At 40.1% G+C, this 24397-nt stretch overlaps 1 protein-coding gene across 2 annotated transcripts in view; it reads right to left on the reverse strand.

Moving 5' to 3' along the window:
- REEP3 (receptor accessory protein 3) overlaps positions 1-24397 on the reverse strand; it is a 101538-nt gene that overhangs the window by 19761 nt on the left and 57380 nt on the right. For both annotated transcript variants that reach the window (XM_030335561.1, XM_030335562.1), the window contains exons 3-5: positions 8479-8555; positions 5909-6029; positions 5624-5737 (exon numbers count right to left, since the gene is read on the reverse strand). In XM_030335561.1, the coding sequence (XP_030191421.1) occupies positions 5624-5737; positions 5909-6029; positions 8479-8555 (312 nt within the window). The remainder of the gene's footprint in view (positions 1-5623; positions 5738-5908; positions 6030-8478; positions 8556-24397) is intronic.

Consider the following 24397-nt stretch of genomic DNA (forward strand, 5'->3'; position numbering starts at 1 on the left):
ACATTATAATGGTACTTTTCTTCTTTATCTGGTAGTAATGTTGCTCATCTGTACAAAAGCCACCTGCATTTCTCATGTGAAAGCTATGGAATGCTGAACATCCTCAGCAAAATCCTTGAAGGTCCTTCATATGTCTCTGCTTTGCTCAGCCAAAATAAACTTGTACACTGACCTTGTGAACAGATGCCTGGTAATGAGGTCACAGAACTGAGTAACATTTTCAGAAAATTGCTTTACGGTGTAATAAATGTTCTGATTAGATTCCTATTTTCATCTTTAACATGCTCAGGTGGTTCAACTTGGGAATCCTAGTCAGGGAGTATTACCGATCTTTAAAGGTCATACCAAGAGTCCAATCATTTTTAGCCTGAAAGATATTTTTAACAAACTATATGTTGTAAAAATCATAAATTAATTCTCAAGCTTTACTACTGGCTTTCTTGGAGTTTCTCCTTAAACTTGACCTATTTTCTATTTCAGTTTCAATTTACTCTTTAGTATGAAGTGTCTGGTTCAGTGATTTCTTCCATCATAGGGCCTTTCTTTGACATCTCCAGAGATGAAACTAATTTCACTTACACGAAAATAGGCACAGTACAAACTGAGGCAAATAGTGTTAACATTATGCTATGTTTGGCATATTTAATGACTATTCCTAATGAATAAAATCCAGGCTGAAGCCAACATTCACAGTGTTCATGCTGAGAATGGTGAGGGCTACCTGACATATAGTGATCTTGATAACAAAAGGACCACCACATCACAGACAAGGAGGGAAAGTTCCAAAACGAATTCAAATTATGGGACATGCATTTGATTTGCAGTGGTAACTTAGATGAATGGTTCGTATGCTATTTCCTGCCTTTGAATGGAGAGGTGGTTTTATGATGCTAAATATATAAACACAAACCATGGATCACAAAAAAGAAAGCAGAGAAATATAGGTATAGGATTGCTTTTATAGCCTTTCTAAAGGAAAGTATTTCTGTGAGTTAATGCTTATTTTAATAATGGAGGGCAAGGGGAAAGCTTTTAGCAACCAAAGATGAGATAAAATTTTCAGTTGATGAAAACATACATTCAGCGAGACAGCAGGCAGTGAGAGTAGTGACCGTATCTATCTTGTTCTCGGCTGCATCCCCAGCGCCGACCATACAGTAGGCATTAAACCAGCAGATGTTGAATAAATGTGCAGGATGCTAAACACTGATGGCAGCAAAGAATAAAATAAAAACAAATGAGGAAGGGATGGGGATAAGACAACATAATGGGGATTAAGCAAGCAGGCTTGTGGAGAAAGATGTGTAGGGAGAAGAGAGAATCTTAAGCAGGTTCCATGCCCAGTATGGGGCCCCACAACGTGTGAGATTATTACCTGAGCCAAAATCAAAAGTTGGACCTTAACTGACTGTGCCACCCAGGTGGCTCTAGTGGGGATTTTTCTGATCCCCCACATAGAGGGTTTGGAAGCAATAAACATAAGTGAAAGTAAAACACATATCCCATGAAATAGTCACAATATGTATGTAGGAAGGTGTTTCACAGAGTAGCAGGACTAGAAACTACATTTAAGTGTTGAATTGAGTAGGAAAAATGCAATTTGTATGCTTCTACATTTCCCAAAACAATGTTCTAAAATGTCCATATTTTCTAAGCAATTTTTCAAGTGGAAATTTAATGTTTAGGTTTTTGCCATAGAATCATGTTGAGTGATGCTTTTAAAAATGTTAAACTGAGAAAGCATCTTCGTGGCGGGGTGGGGGGGTAACAATACATGTACCATTTGACCCTTGAACAATGTGGGGGTTATGGGCATCAACTACCGGGCAGTGAAAAATCTGCCTACAAGTTTTGACTCCTTTGAATGGAAGCCTCACTAGTACCAGCCGATTAACATGTATTTTGTATGTTACATGTATTATGTACAGTGCTCTTACAATAAAGTGAAAAAGGGAAAAGAAAATGCTACTGAGAAAATCTTAAGGAAGAGAAAATACATATAGAGGACTGTATTGAATTTATTGAAAAAAAAAACTGGCATGTAAGTGGACCCAGGCAGTTGAAACCCTTATTGTTCAGGGATCAACTATACTTCATTTGTAAAGTCAAATAAAAGTACATTTTATAACAAAGGAAAGCAACAGGCTTTCTTGTTTTGTCCCTGGTCCCCTTCTCCTCTGTATCCTCTTGAAGGCACCACTTTAAACCCTCTACTTTCCAGGGCACATGGGTGGCTCAGTCGGTTGAGTGTCTGACTTCGGCTCAGGTCATGATCTCAGGGTTTGTGAGTTTGAGACCGGTATCGGGCTCTGTGCTGACATCTCAGAGCCTGAAGCCCTCTTCAGATTCTGTGTCTCCTCCCCTCTCTGCCCCTCCCATGCTCATGCTCAGTTTCTGCCTCTTTTTTTTTTTTGAATGTTTATTTATTTTTGAGAGACACAGAGACAGAACGCGAGTGGGTTAGGAGCAGAGAGAGAGGGAGACACAGAATCCGAAGCAGGCTCCAGGCTCCAAGCTGTCAGCACAGAGCCCAACGTGGGGCTCGAACTCACGAGCTGTGAGATCATGACCTAAGCCGAAGTCGGATGCTCACCAACTGAGCCACCCAGGCGTCCCTCTCTGTCTCTTAATAATAAATAAATGTTAAAAAAAAAAAAAAAATCAAACCCTTTACTTTCTTAGCTGACAGGTGAGGATTTTCTTTCTCTTCCACTTCCTTTTCTCCTTCCTCCACCTTCCTGAGAGAGCAAAATCATAGTTGTTCAATCTACAGTCTGTGTTCTCATGATTCTGATATAAATGCTGCTTGCTGCTGGGCCTAGTCATGCTCCATTATTACACTTCCTTTCTTATATAACTTTTGTTATTTTCCAGAGTCAACAATTATCCCGTTTTTAAAATACTCCTTTGATTAGTCATGCTATGCCTCCCTCTTCACATTGCCTCCAGTATATTTTTCGTGGTGTTCAGTGTCTTCTGACTGGCTGTAGCATGTGCTGACTAATTTAAGTATCATCCCTGCATAGGGTTAAACCTATTAGATACTCTCATCCTCATACATTCCCCTGAGATACCTCTCCTGGCACCCTGCACCCATCACATCCAATTTCGGCCAATTGCACTTGACTTGCTATGTAGATGTACATTCTGGGAAGTACTGTCCCCTCCCTTCAGTGCTAGATACCCTATCTCCTGATACCATGGGTTTCCTTCTTCATGGATTATTCTCTAATTGTGGCAGAGCATATCTACCCTGACAAAGAATGAATAGGAGGTAAATTTTGTGACTTTGCATGCTTTAAAAAAAATTAGATTGATTCTAAGCTCACACATGACTGAGAGCTTGACTGTTTCAGAATGTGAGGGTGAAAATTATGGTATCATGGATGGTATTATTCTTTGGTCTTCAAGCTTCCATTGTCACTATTCAGAAATTTAATGCCTTTCTGATTTTTGGTCATTTGGATGTGACATACTTTTTATCTTTGGAATCTTTAAACACTTTTTCCTTGTCTCTAGTGTCTCTGGACTATTCCAATGACCTTGCTTACAGTCAGTCTTTTTTTCATTCATTGTGCTGGGTACCTTGTGGGCTCTTTCTATTTTTTTTTTTTTTTTTTTTTTAAGTAAGGTTCATACCCAGTGCAGAGTCCAGGGCATAGCTTGAACTCCCAAGGTGAGATCAAGACCAGAGATGAGATCAAGAGTCAGATGCTTAACTGTCTGAGCCACCCAGAGGCCCCGTGGGTTCTCTCAATCTAGAAATCATGTCCTTCAGTTCTGGGAAATATTATTGTATTATTTCTTCAATAACTGCATCTGTGGTCTTATGGTAGAATTTCTAGTTGTTGAATATTATGTCTCTTGGATGCTCTTTTTTAGGACACATGGAAATCAGGAATGTATTCTCATTAAGCAAGAAAAAAAAGCAAATGAACTTCTTTTACAATGGATAACAGTCCAATAAGATTAAAATTTTTAGTATATCTATACTAATAAAAGAAAAAGCCTTTAAAAGCCAGGTAACAGGTAAACTATTCTTCACTAAAGTGCTGATAGTTAATAATCATTAATGATACAGTTGTCTTACATGTCTAGGGCTGCATAGTTAATAAGTTTACACTTAATTCTGAATGTAACACTTCTGGGGATATAATCTGAATATAATTTAGATTTTTAATGTTTATTTTTGAGAGAGACAGGGAGACAGGGAGAGGGAGGGGGGAGAGGGGGGAAGAGAGAGAGAGAGAGACAGAGAGAGAGAGAGAGAACAAGTGAGGAGGGGCAGAGAGAGAGGGAGACACAGAATCTGAAGCAGGCTCCAGGCTCTGAGCTGTCAGCACAGAGCCTGACGTGGGGCTCAAACTCACAAACTGTGAGATCATGACCTGAGCCGAAGTCGGATGCTCAACCGACTGAGCCACCCAGGTGCCCCGAATATAATTTTGGTTTTTAATTTTGTTGATCATATTAATTGTACTTGAGCCAAAGTTCACTCTGAAAAATTAAGGATCATTCTGGAAACCCCACCGACATTTTATATCCCATCACCATTGCTATTATGCAGAATCACCACTTAGAATATTTATTTCCATAGCATTGTTATTTTAGTTCAAGATAACCAAGTTGAAAAAGTCTAACTCAGAAGCTGGAATACTATTTAATCTCAATTTAACTTCATAGCAACAAACTCAAATTTTCACTTGAAAGAGAGACACACACACATGATATTAATGTTTATTGGACTCCTACTGTGTTTTGGCAAGCACTGTGCTTTTTCATATGCTCTGGCAGACAGGTATATTACCCCTCTTTTATACATGAAGCAACCAGTGAACACAGAGGTTAAGTAAATCACTAATAGTTATTTAAAAAGTCACACTCAGCATTTTCGGGATCTGAAGCCTGTTTTCTTTCCATATACTACACACCAAAATCAATTACGCTATGGTTTTCAAAATAAACCACACTAATTACTACATGCAAAGAAATCCAAAAGCCATAACGCAACTTTTCACAGAAGGCATACATTTGATAACTTCACTTGCAAAAAAACACAACACATGACATTAGTAACTGGCTAAGTAAAATCTCAAGTTTTAAGAACAGAATTTTTTCATGCCTTATTTTGAATAATCAGTTACCTCAAATTGGTTGAAGTAGGGGTGCAGGAGTAAGCCAGAAATCCTACCAAGACATTGCCATCGGGAGAGACAGAGAGAGAGAAAGAGAGAGACAGAGAGAAAGAGAGAGAGAGAAAGAGAGAGAGAGAGAGAGAGACCAGAGACAGGGAAAGAAAGAATGGTCATCTTTACTATAGGTGATTTACTCAACCTTATTTTAAGGCTATAAAGTAGGAAAATTATGACAAAATGACATCTTCAGGTATGGTTTTATATATCAACTAGCTCTCATTTTGTGATCAGTTAAGACTTTCAGAATATTGAGCAGTTATAAAACACATGCATTAAAATGTTTTTTAAATTATCATTTACATTTACATTACAAAAATAAGCAAAGCAAAATTCTGCCAAAAGTTTATAATGATCTGGAATAAAAAGCCACCCTACTTTGTCCATTGACTTAATGTGACATTGAATAAAAAACATAAATAAACAATTACCTTCACTGCTGCAGTGACAGCAGCAGTGGCTGCGAAAGCTAAACCTTGCCGCCCGAAGTTTACCACGGTCTCATAGCCCCGCTCCTTTGCTTGTACAATATAGTCATCAATCTCCTGGGGGAAAAACAAACAAACTCATGGGTATAAATTTTATTTAACAATAGTGTCAACAAGCCAAAAACAAGGACTTTTCCCCGAAGATATAATAGTTTTACTTGTTTAATAGCACAAAACATGTGATGATGTCCATTTCTAACAAATGATTTATGGATTTATAGATCTTACCCTTTCCTTTGAAGAAAGAAGTGGATGAAGGAATTTTCTATATATTAAACTTGCTCCTTTGGTATAGGGAGAGAGCAGCCATATGACAAAAGCAATCTTAAGCTCATAGTACAGGGGGAACCTAACAAGAAAAAATTCGAAAAAACCACTGGTGAAAATAAACTACAATGAGGAAATCAATCTCTCTCTCTCTCTCTCTCTCTCTCACACACACACACACACACACACACATACACACACACCCTTTCTTTTAAGAAAGTTCAGTCATTGTGTTAAGTTTTCACATGTAAAAGTGAGTGATTAAGGAAATAACTATGTTTGAATTGACGAATTAATTTCATTAACTATAAATCAGTTAACCAAAGAGTGACCTGATCCCTGCTGAGATTCCGAAACTTCTACTACAACTGTATAAGCAATCATAGGCAAGCTGCCCGCTGACTGTAGCAGTCCAGAGAGAACATTGACAGCATTTGACCATGGCAGTAAGGTATACCAGCCACCATTCTGCAGAGCCCAACGGGGGCGTCAGTACCGGACATCTCTCCAAGCGCCAGGAGGAAGCTTTGTAATACTCCAAGGGCACAAAGTTACCCCATGAACACATGGCCTTCTCTTTCTCAACACTCCCCCCAAAACTCCCCTTCCAGTCTCATTTGGCCGGAAAACGGCACTTGGCAGACAATCATTCACTTGTAAGGGGAATGGAATTACCATTGTGGTAGACTGGGAATTAGTGTCAGCTACCCATGCCCCTTTCCATGTGACTTTGCAGTGTTTTCCCTACGGGCTGAGTGCACTTCCTCAAGGAATGACTGCAGGGTTAGCCATGTGACTTACTCTGGTCAACATAATGTGAGTGTGACATATCACATGCACGCAGAAGCTTTAAATGCCCTTTGACTTCCTCACCCCAACACCCCCAACCTCTTGCTTTAAATTTTTGCTTTCTGCCATGAAACAGCTGCTCCTTCAGTCTTGGGCCTGAAACGAGAAGACACTTAAAACTGAACTGAGGCCCGCAAAGCTGCAGCCAACCTTTTGCCCTTACATAAGTTGAGCAAGAAATAAATGTTTGTTTTTCTAACCCATCATGACTTTAGGGTTGTTTGCTGCCACAGCAAAAGTGAACAATATACCACAGGGGCTAGCATCCCATGGGACACAGATTATTAAGATACATGGTTTAACTGAACAAATCTGGGCTCTTCTGATGAGGCAGAGGGGTCCAGGGCAGTAACGAAAAGCTGTTGTGTAGTCAACAAAGGGTCTTTATCATGGCGCAGTTACAGAGGAGTTTCTGGGCTTTCGCTATTCACAGTAAACTTTTTGTACACCACTTGCTTCTTAATAATATACATAGGTGACATTTGCAATCAGGAAAATATGAGAAGTCTTGAAAAAGAGAACTTGGAAACTTAAGAGACCTAGCATGGTTTGAAATCTGTGTTCTGCCATTTAAAACCACACAAAAAACCCTCCCCCAAAACTCTCCACCAAACACTTAACAGGTAAATGAATGAGCTATGGGACAGAGGAAGAATAACTCACATTTCAAGTTAGAAGAGAAAGATGGCTGCAGACACAGAGAGGTTCATAAATAAGGGCAAGTTGTTAAGAACGTTAAAGTCTGGTGACTTCTTTATTTTTTTCCTAGCAATCCAATATGACCTAATGTGCTGTGAGAATACGATGAGAATAGCAAAGCCAGAAAGACAGTTTAAAGGAGAGAATAGCAAGTGTCTGAAACAGATATAGGAGGGCAGGGAAGCAGCAAGTAAAGGGAATGGGGAGGGTCAAACTGGTACCTACATGAGAGCAGCTGAATGATGTTCTGGGGGTGCTGCATTTGTAGCCCAGGAAAGGAAACAAAGAAAGGCTAATTTAGGCTGAAGGTTTGTGCAGCGAGGGCAGTTTAGGATACTGGCAAGGTATGAAGTTTAAAGATTTTGAAAGGAGGACTTCTCCAGTGATGGTAAGGTTTAGATGGAAACGCACCAGTGAAATATGGCACAGGAGATTCAAATTGTTCCCTTTGGTATCGCTTCTTGGTAAAATGTTAAATCCTTGAGGGTACAAACATGCTTTAATTTTGTCTCAGCTATTTGGAACAGAGCAGCCAAGGAGCTGGTGGTGAGTGGGCGTCCACGTGGATGCTGACGTCATCCAGTTTGAATGTTTGTAGTTGAGAGTTTTAAGGATGGGGAGGGAGTTTAGAACCAGATGCTGTGGGCTTCAAAGAGGGAGTCATTTAGGAAGTGATAAAAATAGCCTCAAGTCATCCTGTGGAAAAAGGGTGATGACAACTAAGTTTTTGTATTCCAAGATATTGGGACCTGTGTGGGAGGAGGGCAGGGAGCAACCCAAGGGGAGACACGAGCTGCTTTAATTGGAGGGGGGACTGTAAGGAAAGTAATGTTCTTATGGGGAAGCCAGATAAAGAAAGTGAAACACTGGATAAGTAAGTAACTTGATCAAATTCACCGGGTTACCAGCCAAGGGCAGGATAAGAACTCAGGACACCTGATGAGGTGTCTATAGTCTGGCCCTTTCTCAGTGCTAGAACTTACCAAGCAACTGTTTGATCTGTTATTGTTTCAATCACAGTATACAGAGCAAAAACAATCCAGTACATCATCCATCGGACCTGGAAATAATAAAAATACTTATGAAATAACAGATGAAAATTATTTGCAACTCTGAATAATTACATATATGTTTCCACATCTATAGTTGGACCAAGCACGGAAGTTGATAGTTTAATTCTCAATAGGTTTATGTCTGAATTCCTCGTATCACAACATCAACAATCTTGGGATACAAGACAAGAATCAAAGAATAACAAATTGCCAGTCCTGACACAATATAATGTAGGAATCTGAATGAAAGAATCAGCACAATAGGATAGATTTTTCTTAACTGGAGGAAAGTTCTTTGAAAGATCTTATTCTTATCAACGTGCTTCTTTATGGATGACAATTAGCCATTTACTTGTTATATAAATAACAGCATAATAAGATATGACCACATTTAATCTTGACTTGTCTTTTAAATTTTACATTCCTTAATTCTCAATATATAGAAACTGTTCAGAAACCAAAGAACGATCCTGGATTTATTACATCCATAATGTTAGTCACCCAGTTTGAAAATCAGGTACTGTATTCTCTCTCTCTTTTTTAATGCTTAACCATTTATTTTTTAAAGGTTTATTTGTTTATTTTAAGAGAGTGAGAAACAGACTGTGAGCAGGGGAAGGGCAGAGAAAGAGAGGGAGTGCAGAGCCCGACGTGGGGCTCAAACCCACGAACCGTGAGATTTTGACCTGAGCCAAAATCAAGAGTTGGATGCTTAATCAACTGAGCCACCCAGGCACCCCAAGTTAGTGTATTCCTTTCCCCCATATGTAAGCCTGTAACTTCTCACATATCATTTTCCATCTTCTACCAACACCACAATGGCAGCTGCAATAGGCTGAACGTTTGTGTCCTCCTTCCCCTCAAATCCATATGTTGAAATCCTAACCCCAAATGTGTATTAGGAGGTGGCGCCTTCAGGAGCTGATGAGGTCGTGTTGGTGGAGCTCTCAGAAATGGAGTTACTGTTCTTCTAATAGGGCCTCCAAAAAGATCTCTTATGCCTTCCACCATGTGGGAACACAGTGAGAAAATGGCCACCTATGAACCAAGAAGTGGGTCTCACCAGAAATCAGACCTGCCTTGATCTTGGACTTCCTAACCTCCAGAACAGTGAGAAATATATTTCTGTTGTTTATAAACCACCTAGTCTATGGTATTTTTGTTACAGAAATCTGGATGGACTGAGATAGTAGTTCAAGACGTTTTTACCTCTTTCCTGGAATAGAGCATCCTAACTGGTCCCTGAGACTCCAGTGTCTCTTTGTACCAATCCTTTTCATTGAATGCTACCAGGTTAATTTTCTTGAATTCATTTCCCCGACTATACTTTTCCACCTACTTGAGTACACAAACTCTCTTATCGCTCAAGTAGGTTGGATTTTCATTAAGGATTAAAATCTCTGCTCTCCTGCTCAATATTATAATAATAGCTAATATGTAAAACCATGCCAACTATGGCCTTGGGACTACACTAACTATATCACATATATTAAGTAATTTACTCTTCACAGCAATATTACAAGGTAGGAAACATAATTATTTCCACTATAGATAAGGAAACAGTGACAGAGAGAGGTGAAATGACTTGCTCAAGGTCATTTAGCCGGAATTTGAATCCAGGCTCTCTGACCCTGGATTTGGTGCTATTAATCAATTATACTATGTAGAGAAAGAATTTGTGAGGATTGGCTAAATGTGAAATCCAAGAATAACCACTGCTTCCCTTGTTCTCTTCCAAATGAGAGGACAAAAAAATTTAGGTCTCTATAAATAGCTAGAAAATTGACCTATTATTTAGTTTTAATATAGAAGCTTGTTTGGGTATTCCATAGACAATAGAAATGAATTACAATTCAAGTGGCTTTTATGGTTTTCTATTTACACGGACAAATCAATTAAAAATAGCCACGAATAACTTTTGAAGCAATGTATTATGAAATAGAAATCATACCAATTTACTCTAATGTATAGACTCCTGAAAGCTTAAAAAAATTGCCCAAAGCAAATAATAGGGCATCTTATCTATATCTGAAAAACAAAGCAATGGATTTACAATTATCATCTCAAATTAAAAAAACAAAACAAAACAGCCCAAATGTACTCTTTAGTTGTTCACTTTTCATGGGTTCTCTAAAATCTCTCACTGCCACCAATTCCAAGCTTTTGTCCAAATATGGGGATTTTCATCCTATGTATACTTTCTCCTGCCCCTCCCTTTTTTAAGTTAAGTGATACTCTGACAAGCTCTGATTCACCTGCCCCTCCAGAGCCAAACACTAACTCAGCACTTTGACCTCTCAACTGTATTCAGAGGGTTAGCTTGTACCCTGATTGACTATATGCCTCTCCCCAAAAAGAAAAGAAAGAAAAGGCTGCAAACAGAAGAATGAGGTTTTATACAGCTAGAAAGAATCTAAGGAGTTTTAATTTTTTAAAACTATACAACTCTTTACTGAAAAAAAACCGAGCCAATTACAAAAGAAATGGCTCCAGAGGGGCCCCACCGGTCCACCCACGGTGCGACTCTGGAGGAGACTCGAGCGCTGCATGGGCCAGAGTTTGAGACAAGATGGTAAACTCCTCTTACTTTCCTGAGGGGCCTAAATAATCAAGCCGCATCTGGCCGGTGAGCTAAGAAATGGCAGGAGTAGGAACAAGTCTATCAAGGGGGCGGCTTCTCAGTGCGCAAGCGGCCTTCGAACCAGATCTTTTCGGTCCCCCGTCCCCCTCCTTGTACTCAACACGGGGATTTCAGGGTAAACTGTTCCCTTCTTGCCCAGGAAAGAGGAGGCTTAAATTGACTCTCTTCTAGAAAGCTTAGGAAACTTTCAGCAAGGTAAAATTATTTAAGTCGGTGCTTGTTACTTTTCCTTATTTCACTGTTTCCCGCCGCTGTTACCGTTGTGAGTTTCCAAATGGATAACAACTCCCCAAGTAGTCATAATTTACTGGTTAATAGAGGAGAAGAGAGAGGAAAAGGGGACTGCACGGAGAGTGACTGGTGATACCTCCAAATGACTAGTTCTCAAATGAATGAGAACCGCTAAATGTCCCAGATTTCAAGCGCACACTCCCTTCAGTCAAGTGCTTACTCAGTTTCCAAATGAAGTTATTAAATTAATTTTAAATCCACAAAATAAAAGTGCTTTAAAGAATGTAATGTTTATCTCTTTAAAAACCCCACTTTATATTTAGTAATGTCAAAAATAAAAAAAGGAGAAAAAGAAGGTCATGCCTTTTAAAAATATTTTTTTTTTTTCTTTTAGAGAGAGTGTGAGCAGGGGAAAGGGGCAGAGGGAGAGAGAGAGAATCTTAAACAGGCTTCATGCTCAGCACAGAGCCTGATAGGGGGCTTGATTTCACGACTCTGGAATCATGACCTGAGCTGAATCAGGAGTTGGAGGCTCAACTGACTGAGCCACCCAGGAGTCCCTAGCCATGTCTTTTTAGTTAAAACACAACAAAGTATCCAGTCAAGAGGGTATTCCTGGACATTTTCCTGGATTAACAACAATTTTATATAAGCAAAACCCCATGGTATATTAATTTGTCCTTGAACAAATTCTTTGATAATCTGCTCTTAAACTTAAGGTTATTTTTTGGTTGTCCTTACCAGAAATATGGATCTTAAATTATAATAGCAGGCAATAATTAAATGAATGTAATAAGTGTGTATTATTCGTGCGAGCAACCAGAAAGAAAGTTAACCTTGAAAAGACATTGCTTATTTTTCTATTAATGGATTTGGTTGGGACTTTATACCAAATGATTACTCAGCACAGCTTTTATTAAAATTACACCTCAAGGCCATGAAGCTTACTGTTTAAGGTTTTGCTCAAGGAAATAGCAAGGAAGAAGTCAAGGTCAAAAAAAAAAAAAAAAAAAAAACAAGTCACAAAACTATAAAAGTATAATTAAGCATGTGAAGAATAAAGATAAAATATTCTTTAGATCAACAGAAAACATCAATAACAAAATGCAAAACTAAAACCAAAAATTGGCAGGAAAACGATCACACTGATAATCTTTTTTTTTTTAAGTTTTTTTGTGTGTGTGTGAGAGAGAGAGAGATAGAGAGAACACAGGGGTGGGGCAGGAAGAGAAGGCGAGAGAGAGAATGCCAAGCAGGCTCCGCACTGCCAGCGCAGAGCCTGACACGGGGCTCGAACGCATGAACCATGAGATCATGACCTGAGCCAAAATCAAGAGTCAGATGTTTAACTGACTGAGCCCCCGAGAAGCCCCTCACACTGGTAATCTTATGAATGTATATAACCAAATATAGTCACTATTAAAATGTTATGCAAATGTAAGTTAGTAACTTAACTGTTAAGTTAAGTTAAGTTAAGTTAAGTTAAGTTAAGTTAATAAGTCACACACCTTTTAAGTTCCTGGGGAAAAAAAGTTATTGGCATCATCTTTATTTGGTAAAAATTTATGTTCTTGGGAAAAGTGGGAACAAATAGTACAGTATCTTTCTAGTTCAGAAACAATTGGTAAAATCAGCAAACCATTGTCTAAATATCTCCATGAGGATGAGTAATAAGAAAGCTGTATACCCAACTTTTTCTTAAAAGTCTCTTTGGTCCCAGAGAACTGAATTATCCAGCAAGGTGAAGATTATACCTATAAGCACTAAGATGGATATACACACCATACTTTTGATAAATCTTTCATATCAAACATAGTTTAGACAATTCTTAAGGACTCAGGTGGCATCATTACCTATAACACTGATACAACTGTAGTAAACCCTACTTTATGTTATGAGAATAGAAACATGAGTATGATAGTTCCTGTCCTCACGGATTTAGCATTTTACTAGGGAAAAGAAAAACAAACAAGTAAAAAACTGTGATTAAAAACAATGTTCTGGGGTGCCTGGGTGGCTCAGTTGGTTAGGTCAGTTAAGCTCTGCCTCGCTTTGGCTCAGGTCATGATGTCATGGGTCGTGAGATTGAGCCCTGAGTTGGTCTCTGTGCTGATGGCTTGGAGCCTGCTTGGGATTTGCTCTCTTCCTCTCTCTCTGCCCCTCCCCCACTCATTCACTCTCCCTCTCTCTCTCTCTCTCTCTGTCTCTCACTCAAAATGGACAAATAAACTTAAAAAAAAAAAAAAAAAGTTCTGCTGTTTTTACTACATTAGATGCCCTAGCTTCCAGTATGAGTCAAGAGTGTAAGAATCTGAGGAAATCTTACTAAAGGGACTATTTATAAAGTTGTGGGCAAGGTTCAGGAAACCCAATGAAAGGATACTGAAGCACCCTGGAGTTAGCAACAGTAGGAACTGGAATCACCCCTGGATGTGAAGGAGGGAGGACAGGGGAAAGCTTCCTGGAATCCAGAGAGGGCAACTGTAGGGGAGAGTGGTAGCCTCAGGTTGACAGTCACAGCCAACCCCTGGTGGCAGGGAGGAAGGGAGGATGCTGGGAGAACAGTACTCTGACCTCATGCTCATCCTGCCTTCTGATCTTCTGCAGAAGCCTTTCAGGGGCCAAACTAAACGGAAGCCAGATAGGATGCAGTCTGTATGGATCAGCCTCCTGGGCCATAAGCAAGGTGTAGAAACGTGGAATGTGGAGAGGAAAGTCCACTGGCGGGGCGAATGGAAGGTGCCAGCACTGCTTAGCCTGTCATCTCTTTGATCTACCCAGAATGGATTTCTCTCTGCTTCCACAGATACCTCCCCCGCCCAGATGACCATCATCTCCTGTCTGCATTATTCTGATGGCAACCTAACTGATCACTCTGCCTTTTTGGGGTCTATTCTGCATACAGCAGTCAGAGTCTCTCCTTAAAACAGAAACAAGGGGTGCCTGGGTGGCTCAGTTGGTTAAGCATCTGGCTCTTGATTTCAGCTCAGGTCATGATCTCATGGTTCATGAGTTCCAGCCCTGGGTCAGGCTCTGTGCTGACAGTGCAGAACCTACTTGGGCTTCTCTTTCTCTCTCTCTCTCTCCACCCCTCCCTGTGTTCTCTCTCTCAAAATAAATAAGTAAACTAAAAAAAAGCAAAAACAAAACCAAAATCATGTCATTCCTTTGCTCAAGCCCCTCTTACAGCTCCCATCAGAATTCTCACCCTAGTCTAGAAAACCCTGTGGATCTGGCACCAGCTACATCTCCGGCCTCATCTGCTATTCCTTCCTGCCCTGTTCTGCTCCAGTCATATTGGCCCTTTTACTGTCCCTTGTATGTGCAGATATGCTCAGGGCCTTATTACATGTTTTGTTGTTTTTTTGTTTTGTTTTGTTTGGCCTGAAATGCTCTCCTTCCAGTTATCCACGTGGATTGCTTTCTCACTTGCTTCAGATCTCTGCTCAAATATTTACCTGTGAGGTCTCTTAAAATATCCATGTCCTCTTAGCCCCCTTATATCCTGACTCCGTTTTGTCTTTAGAACATTCCACAGATCACTGACACACCTAACAGATAGATGTTTACTTTCTGCCTTTCCCTACTAGAAACTCCAGGAGGACAAAGACCTTTATTTTGTTCACTGCTGAATTCCCTGTGCCTGGCACAGATCGAGCTCAGGAGTACATGTTGACGAGTTGTTGAATGAACGTGGGCTGCACACAGCTCAGTGTGCTCCTTTTCTGTAAGGATTGCAAAAGGCTGGACACTAGACAGGAGGTGCAGACAGGGCAGGTAACATAAACTAGTCTTTTAAGAGATCTGGTTTAAAAAGGAAAAAGAGGGGCAATTAAAAAAAAAAAAACAGCATGAAGCAAAAGAAAGCATGTTTACACTCTCAACGATTGAAAACTTTACCAGCAAGATAAGATTCTCTTCAGAGAAAGCAGGAATATTTACTGGAACAAGATCCCACAGGAGATAGAAAAGAATTACACTGGGAAGGAGAGTGAGCTTGAGACAGAGGTAGAGATGTGTCCTCCACTGGGATGGAAGGAAAGAGTGGCTTGTCGGGGAGAGGACCACAGCTAGGGCCCCGTATCTAGGGGGCAGGTCACCAACCTTTCAGGCTGGTGTGAGTGGCAAGGAGGGTGGATATGGGGACAATGGTAAAGATTTAGACAAGCTGTTGATCTGGATGGGAAAGAGGGCAGCCTAGGGTACAGATGCTGCAGATCACATGATGGAAGATGTCCTCAGCTGCTCTGGAGGTTAGATCTAGGAGGCTGCCAGCGGTCTAGGTCTAGGACAGTGCAACAAGAGGGAGACGGAGGTGACAGCTTGCTGTCATAGCAGAAATGTGACTGGGAAGCGGCCCTTTGCAGAGAGGTGGGGCCAATTCTCTCCAACTGAATGTGAGCCGAGGCTTTTGAGAAGTGGGGGTATCTCCCCCCTAGGCTCTTCCCCTTTCCTGTGGGCTGGAAGGGCAGAGAGCAGGGCAACCTTGGAGGCTGTGTGTTGAAGACAGGCAGAGCCCCCCTCCCCCTAGTTCTTGAACGACAGCACAAGATTTGTTGCCAAAATGAACACCTAAGGTGGACTGTTATGTGAGAGAGAAATAAACTTCTATATTCCTTCAGCTGTTGCATTTTTGTTACACATTACAATTATAGCAGCTGAGCCTACCCTAACATGAAAGGCTGAACTCTAATCTCTGTGGAGACTGAGAAAGCAGGGCCAGAGTAGCATGAGGTTCTCATCGGTCACAGCGCCGTCGGCTGCCATGCGCGGCACGGTTAATGCCCTGTGGTGGTTATGGGTGATACCTCCACAGTGCCCTGAAAACAGAGAAGAGGACTGCCATGCTAAGAAATTCTGGTTGGGACACCTTCAGGGGACTCTCAGAAGGATCTGGAGGATAGGAAGTTTTGATGTTCTCATGCAGCAGATTGGAGCAGGGCCAAAGAAATACTACTTGAAATTATTTTTGTGATCCCTTGCCAAATGTGGCTCTGTCTGTGTGAATTTGGTCATTATCACCTGCACTGTCAGTACGGATGGCTTCAGCGGCAATCCCTTTCTACTTCCAGTAGACCAGTAAGTCAGACACAGAAGCTTGTTAGAGATCTGCACAAAGATTGAAGTGGATATATTCTGAGCGGGAGGCCAAGATATCCAAAGAATTAAGCACATAAACGTCAGTGGGAATACTACATGAGAAAGGTTGTTCGATGGTCTGTTTTGCAAACTTTGTTTTGTTTCTCAAGAATATACCTGATGCCTACTATGGTACCTGGAACAAAAAAGATGCTCAAAAATATTTAGTATAAGAATTAGTAAACTGGGCTAACTATATGCAAGACTGTAACTTCCATTTTTCCTAACTATTTGATAATCAACTTCTTTTGAAAGCGGTCACAATGAAATGGCAGTCATATTTAAATCTTGGAACCCTTTATGCACTATATTTTTCACGACTAGAGAAATGTGAATATTTTAATTGAAAATACAATATTTATAAGTAAAAGATTCCTCAAATGGAATCTTAAAATCATTTAAGTATCAAAATGAATTTATATTCCAAGAAAATATACTCTTATAATTAGGCAAGTTCTTTTGGAGATTATGGAATCATCTGTGATGTAAAACCATAGTATCTAAAATTACATTCTGGTTTATATAGTGGATGGATCAGATTATCTTTTTTAACAAGCCAGCACTTGCTTTATTATTACTCAAAATCCATAAGGCTTATACAAAGCTTTAGCATTTCAGAAACCCAGACAGTCACGTGATGGCGTTCTTCGCTTTACTCTCTCAAAGGCATTAGAGGATATTTTAAGCCTGAGTGAACACTGTAAAATGAATATACCCATAGGCTAAATTTACTATCAAAAGACCATGCTCCATTTAATAGGAATGCATTTATCTACCCTTGATGCCAAAAGGAAAGTAGGCCTCATTTCATAATCTTTTAACATTTTTAAAGGAAACCAGTTTTTATGATTTACATTCTTAGACAATGAAATTGATTTAAATGCCCAAATAAAGCAAACAAAAAGTCAACAGCAACTGTAAAACAATCCTCATCATTTCCATCACAGAAACTGAGAGTGATGGACAGGCTCCAAATATATAGCGGGACATAATGTTCTGGGGGAAGGGATCTTGCTGTAGATTTATGAGTCAAGGCAATAGCAGTAAACGGCATATTAATTAAAAAATATTTTTTCTTAAAAATTTTTTTTAATGTTTATTTTTGAGAGAGAGAGGGCACAAATGGGGGAGACGCAAAGAGAGAGAGGGAGACACAGAATCCAGAAGCAGACTCCAGGCTCTAAACTGTCAACACAGAGCCTGAGCTGGGGCCCGAACTCACAAACCATGAGATCATGACCTGAGCCAAAGTTGGACACCCGACCGACTGAGCCACCTAGGGGCCCCCAAAATATTTTTCTTAAATTGTATCTTTGTATAAATTATTCTTTCTATGCTAGGACCCGTGTGATATTATAACAACAATGATGTTAACAGTAATGTATGTTAAATGATACAACTACTAAATTACACTAGCATGATAGAAAGAAAAATTATGTGATATATTAATGAGAAATATTACTCAGGGCCTTTTATAAACAAAGCCTTCTGACATGAAATAGGCATAAACTCTGATGTCAAGGTGTTCCTGCTGCCAAGAAGCTTTCATGGGAGGGATTAGTAAAAGAAGATAAGGAATAGTTGATTACCAGCATAATGTTTGATCTACCATATAACTACTACTATTTCATGTTATATTATATACTATATATTGGCTTTGTGTGAATGAAATTTCTTCAGTTCTAAAGGAAAGCCTTCCCTAACTCTGCCGCCTCTAAAGGTCATATACAATCTTTGTGCACCATACTTTTTCTTTGTAGCATATCTGAGCAACGGTTTCTATAACATCTGCCCCTGTCTTCTGACTGTAACAACCAACAGGGACAGAAAGCATCCTGTTCCTCATCATGTTCCCAGTACCCATGGTGAAGCAAGTACGGAGGAAGACTTTTACTTAAAAGTTTCTTAATTCTAAGGTCTGAATTGATGCAAGACTCAAACAAGTAACTCTGGACTGCAAACAGCAGTTTCTAACATCTAAAATAGTCTATTTTGTCAAAGTTGTTCTCAAAGTTATCAGAGATTAAACAATTTTCCAACATTTCTTAACTTCAGATTCTTTGAGTAATACAGCAATTAATGCTGGTCTTTATGAAAAAATGAAAAATTATATATGCCTAATGATTTCAATTATAACCACACTAAGTAAATCCAGATCATCAAATGCTAAAATATGCTTCCCTGGGGCGGGGGGGGGGGGATCTTTGCTGAGTCTGAAAAGAAATAAACACTGCTGAATTTCAGACCACCCAAAGAGAACTTTATTTTCTGACCATTATTATTCACTCAAGTCAATTCACCCAAAACATTCATTCTATACCACATTTCAGAGACAACAGAGAGACCTTCCAATATAGAATTCTTTAGAAACAGTGTAGAGTTGAAAAGATTTCTCCCCTTTCATTAACATTATGCAATAATTTGGTTATTTCATAATGATTTTCCCCCATTAAAAACAAAAAGGAACAAAATGTGAGAAATCAATAGAAAAACTCCCTCTTTTATCCAACCCAGATGGCTCAGTTATGGGATTTTTCCCACAGCTGTGCCAAGTTAGAAGCATGCTTGAAAATAAACTAGTTGAAGTTCAATCCCAAGTGCATAGAGACCATGGCTGAAAAGAGTTCTTTTTAAAAAGATGGGGCATGTGCTCGGGGTGAATAAATTAGGCTAGAATTGATTTGAGCTTCCTCAACTCTGAGGTACTTCTCCCTCCCTGCCCCATTTAAGACTATCTTAACTTTGTACAGCTTGTCCAAACTCAGATGTTTGGGGGTTATACTTTCAGATGCTGAGGTTGCTGCAACATAGTTTACCTGCAGATTCCAGGCATCACTGCCAAAGAGCTCACAGATTATTCTTCAAGTATGAAGGACTGTAACTAGAAAGGGAAAGCTCTGTCAATGACACTGCTTTGGTCCTCCCCAGTGAGTTTTAGAAAAATTTAATATTTATTTATTTTTGAGACAGAGAGGGGGAGAGAGAGACAGACAGAGACAGACAGACAGACAGACAGACAGACAATGAGCGGGACAGGGGCAGAGAGAGAGGGAGACACAGAATCCGAAGCAGGCTGTAGGCTCTGAGCTGACAGCACAGGGCCCGACACGGGGCTCAAACTCATGAACCATGAGATCATGACCTGAGCTGAAGTCGGAAGCTTAATCGGCTGAGCCACCCAGGAGCCCCCCTCCCCAGTGATTTTGAATCACAGAAGTCCGGTGTATCTCATCCCTGACCTCAGCAGTTTGAGGAACATGAAAGAAAGCAAAAGTGCAAAAATGTTTAAAAACTAACTGATAATTAATTTAAAAGGAGTGTTGGAAAGAAGACATAAAAAGCAGGATCTGCTTATGGGAACTGTTCCTGGGAGCAGACTTTAGGAAGAAATGACCTCTCGGTCCAAAATAACTCTCCATCCACACTGGCTGAGAATTCAGAATTTGCTTTGTTATGCTGTTTAAAGTATTATTGATTTATTTGAATAATAAATATTTTTGAGAAAGACAGTTCCTTTCTAACAAAACCACACAGAATTTCTCAGGATTTTAGCATGGGAAAGAGCATATCCAGATAGGAGTGACATGTGCTCATTTTAACACTAAATTGTCACTCTACCTTCTTCTTTCCCTTAGTGTTCCCAAAGTCTTGGCCCATCATGTTTCCTACTTGAGGTATTCCCAAGGTATTCCATTTCTTAGGCACCTCGGTACCCCCATCCCATCTACCTTCACATAGACAATTCCATCGTACTATTTCTATGAGTGAACAAACCGAGCTACTAAATGGTATGCTCCTTTGTCCAGGTGACAGACAGGTTGATGACTGAGCTAGAAAATGAAGATTTTCATTCTTTAGGTAAGATATGCTCTTTTATTTTTTTTTTATTTATTTTTTTTTTTTAATTTTTTTTTTCAACGTTTATTTATTTTTGGGACAGAGAGAGACAGAGCATGAACGGGGGAGGGGCAGAGAGAGAGGGAGACACAGAATCGGAAACAGGCTCCAGGCTCCGAGCCATCAGCCCAGAGCCTGACGCGGGGCTCAAACTCACGGACCGCGAGATCGTGACCTGGCTGAAGTCGGACGCTTAACCGACTGCGCCACCTAGGCGCCCCAAGATATGCTCTTTTATATACAACTTGTAGCTTTACAGTCTAGGCTCAACAGCATATTTTATTTAAAGTTTATTTATTTTTTGAGAGAGAGAGAACGTGAGCAGGGGAGGGTCAGACAGAGAGGGAGAGAGAGGGTCCCAAGCAGGCTCCACGCTGTCAGCACAGAGCTGGATGTGGGGCTTGAACTCATAAACTGTGAGATCATGCCCTGAGCCGAAATCAAGAGTCAGACACTCAACCAACTGAGCCACTCAGGTGCCCCACTGACAGTATACTTTAAATGTACAATAATCATTCAAAGAGTGAGAACCAGCCTTTATACCACATGGGATAACACAGTGTTCTTGAGAAACAAAGACTGGTAGGAAAAAAAACCCAGGAAGAATAAATCTGTCATGACTGAAAATGAACCTACGATATCAAATTACTTTCCTTCAAAAACATGTGCAATCAACCTTACCTAGAGAACCGAAGTTCACATTTGGATGAATGTACAGAGACAAGTGACAGGTCACAGGATACTTGGGGTAAGAAAGGGCTGGCTCAGTGCCAGAATGCAAGACAGCATGAAGGACCCAGGTAAACACAGTGGGAGGAATGAAGAGGCTGGAGTAAGGTACAGAAATTTCACTGATGTAGAAAATTTTGTTTATGGCCAGCCCTACAACATGGAAACTAGGAGAAAGTCTAATTCAATATCCTTACCCCGATAATTGTATTGTATGGTTAATTTTGTTAAAATATTATTTGTCTGGGGTGCCTGGGTGGCGCAGTCGGTTAAGTGTCCGACTTCAGCCAGGTCACGATCCCGCGGTCCGTGAGTTCGAGCCCCGCGTCAGGCTCTGGGCTGATGGCTCAGAGCCTGGAGCCTGTTTCCGATTCTGTGTCTCCCTCTCTCTCTGCCCCTCCCCCGTTCATGCTCTGTCTCTCTCTGTCCCAAAAATAAATAAACGTTGAAAAAAAAAATTAAAAGAAAAATTATTTTTCTATAGTATGTTCCAAGTTGTTAATCAATCCATGTACATACAGATGTTTCTAAAACAAACTATTTGCTATTTAGTGTCCATATGCATACATAAACTTATAGTAAAAAAGTACAACGTGGTAACTATTCACTTTTCACAATAAGATACCTCTTAGTTATTTTCACCTTGGTTGTAGATAAAAATTCCTTGGGAATTAAAAAAAAAATTATTTAGATTCTAGGCCTCATCATTACCACGCCCAGAGAGAGGGCAGACAGTAATTTAAAAGACAAGAGGGTTTTGGGGTGCCTGGATGGTTCAGTTGGTTGAGCGGCCGACTCTTGATTTCGGCTCGGGTCAAGATCCCAGGGTCGTGGGACTGACCCCTGCATCAGGCTCCGTGCTGAGTGTAGAGCCTGCTTCAGATTCTCTCTCTCTGCCTGCTTAAGATTCTGTCTCTCTTTCTCTCTCTCTCTCAGTCTCTCTCTCTCTCTCCCTGCTCCCCCACCCCCTGACAGCCCCTCTCTCCTGCTTGTACTCTCTAAAAAAAAAAAAAACACTTTAAATTAAAAAAAAATAAAATAAAAGACAAAAGTGTTTTTGATATGTAATCAGAGATGAGAATGTGCCCAAAGCCTTGCTATTTGAACTGTGGTATATACACAAGTCGTATTGGCATCACCTGGAAGCCTGATAGAAATGCAGAATTTCAAGCCCAGGGCAGACCTATTAGATCAGAATCTGCGTTCCAACAAGATCCCAGGGGGATTCCTATGTGTCTTAAAGTTGGAGAAGAGCTGTAGCAGGAGAATTCTCTGACAATATCACCTAGGGGAAGGTGGGTGTCATTCATGAAGAGAATGTAAGAAGAGTCTTGGGTTTGGAGAAAAGACGATGAACTCAGTTTTGTGTGATAATTTATTCAATGTGGACAGTTAAAATGTACTCCTATTTTCATAACACTGTTTAGGTACACCATCATTTAAAGAAAAAGCTCAAAAAATGAAGAAGCTGAACCTTTAGCCCACCTCTCAGAGGCACTGTTTATAACTTAGAGTAAATTCTCCTGGCAGAGCAGCCTACAGGCTCTTCTACACTGAAGAGGTTCCGTGAGGAATGTCCCTGTTGTCTACCCATCACCAGAACCCAGAGTTATCTGGACACTGACCACTTGGTGCAGACTCCTCCCTCTCCCAAGAAGGAAGTGCCCTTAGATTCTCTTTCTTAGAGTAAATCTAAATCTGCCTCCTACAGGGAAAAGGTAAGAATGTTGACTTAGTAGGCTGAAATTACATTCAAACATCATATCAATGGCAGAAACTTCTCTTGGTGGCTCCAATAATTGATTTTGACAATCATCGTAAGAAAAGATATACCATACTAAAACAGAAGTGTTAAAACTTCATTTAAAAGATGTCTTCTGACAACAACAGATGTTGGCAAGGATACGGAGACAGAGGATCTCTTTTGCATTGTTGGTGGGAATGCAAACTGGTGCAGCCACTCTGGAAAACAGTATGGAGGTTCCTCAAGAAACCAAAAATAGAACTACCTACGACCCAGCAATTGCACTACTAGGCATTTATCCAAGGGATACAGGTGTGCTGTTTCGCAGGGACACATGCACCCCCATGTTTATAGCAGCACTATCAACAATAGCCAAAGTATGGAAAAAGCCCAAATGTCTATCGATGGATGAATGGATAAAGAAGATGTGGTATATATATATATATATATATATATATATATATATATATATATATAAAATGGAGTATTACTTGGCAATCAAAAAGAATGAAATCTTGCCATTTGCAACAACGTGGATGGAACTGGAGGGTGTTATGCTAAGTGAAATTAGTCAGTCAGAGAAAGACAACTATCATATGACTTCACTCATATGAGGGCTTTAAGAGGCAAAACAGATGAACATAAGTGAAGGGAAACAAAAATAATATAAAAACAGGGAGGGGGACAAAACAGAAGACACTCATAACTATGGAGAACAAACTGAGGGTTGCTGGAGGGGTTGTGGGAGGGGGTATGGGCTAAATGGGTAAAGGGCACTAAGGAATCTCCTCCTGAAATCATTGTTGCACTATATGCTAACTAATTTGGAGGTAAATTTTAAAAAATAAAAAATAAAGTTAAAAAAAAAAGATGCCTTTTGAGGGGTACTTGCGTGGCTCAGCTGGTTAAGTGTCTGACTCTTGGTTTTGGCTCAGGTCATGATCTCCCATTTCATGATCTCACGGTTCACGGGTTCGAGCACTGAGTTGGGCTCTGTGCTAATGGTGCAGAGCCTGCCTGGGATTCACTCTGTCTGCCCCTCCCCTGCTCTCTCTTTCCAGAAATAAATAAACTTAAAAAAAGCTAAAAGATAAATAAGAGATGCCTCTTGGAAACCTTTCAAAGTTAATGTAATATTTTAAAATAAGACTATTCAACTCCACCGATTTTTGTGACTTTTTCTGTCCGGCAGAAAAAGACAAATACCATAGGATTTCACACATATGTGGAATTTAAGAAACAAAACAAATGAGCATAGGGAAAAAAGGAGAGAGGCAAACCAAGAAACAGATTCTTAACTATAGAGAAGAAACTGATAGCTACCAGAGGGGAGGTGGGTGGGGGACGGGTGATTCAGGAGGGCACTTGTGATGAGCACTGGATGATGTATGGAAGTGCTGAATCACTGTATCATATACCTGCAGCTAATAGTACACTGTGTATTAACTGGAATTTTAATAAAAACGTTA

Source organism: Lynx canadensis, chromosome D2, assembly GCF_007474595.2.
Source record: "Lynx canadensis isolate LIC74 chromosome D2, mLynCan4.pri.v2, whole genome shotgun sequence".
NCBI lineage: Eukaryota > Metazoa > Chordata > Mammalia > Carnivora > Felidae > Lynx > Lynx canadensis.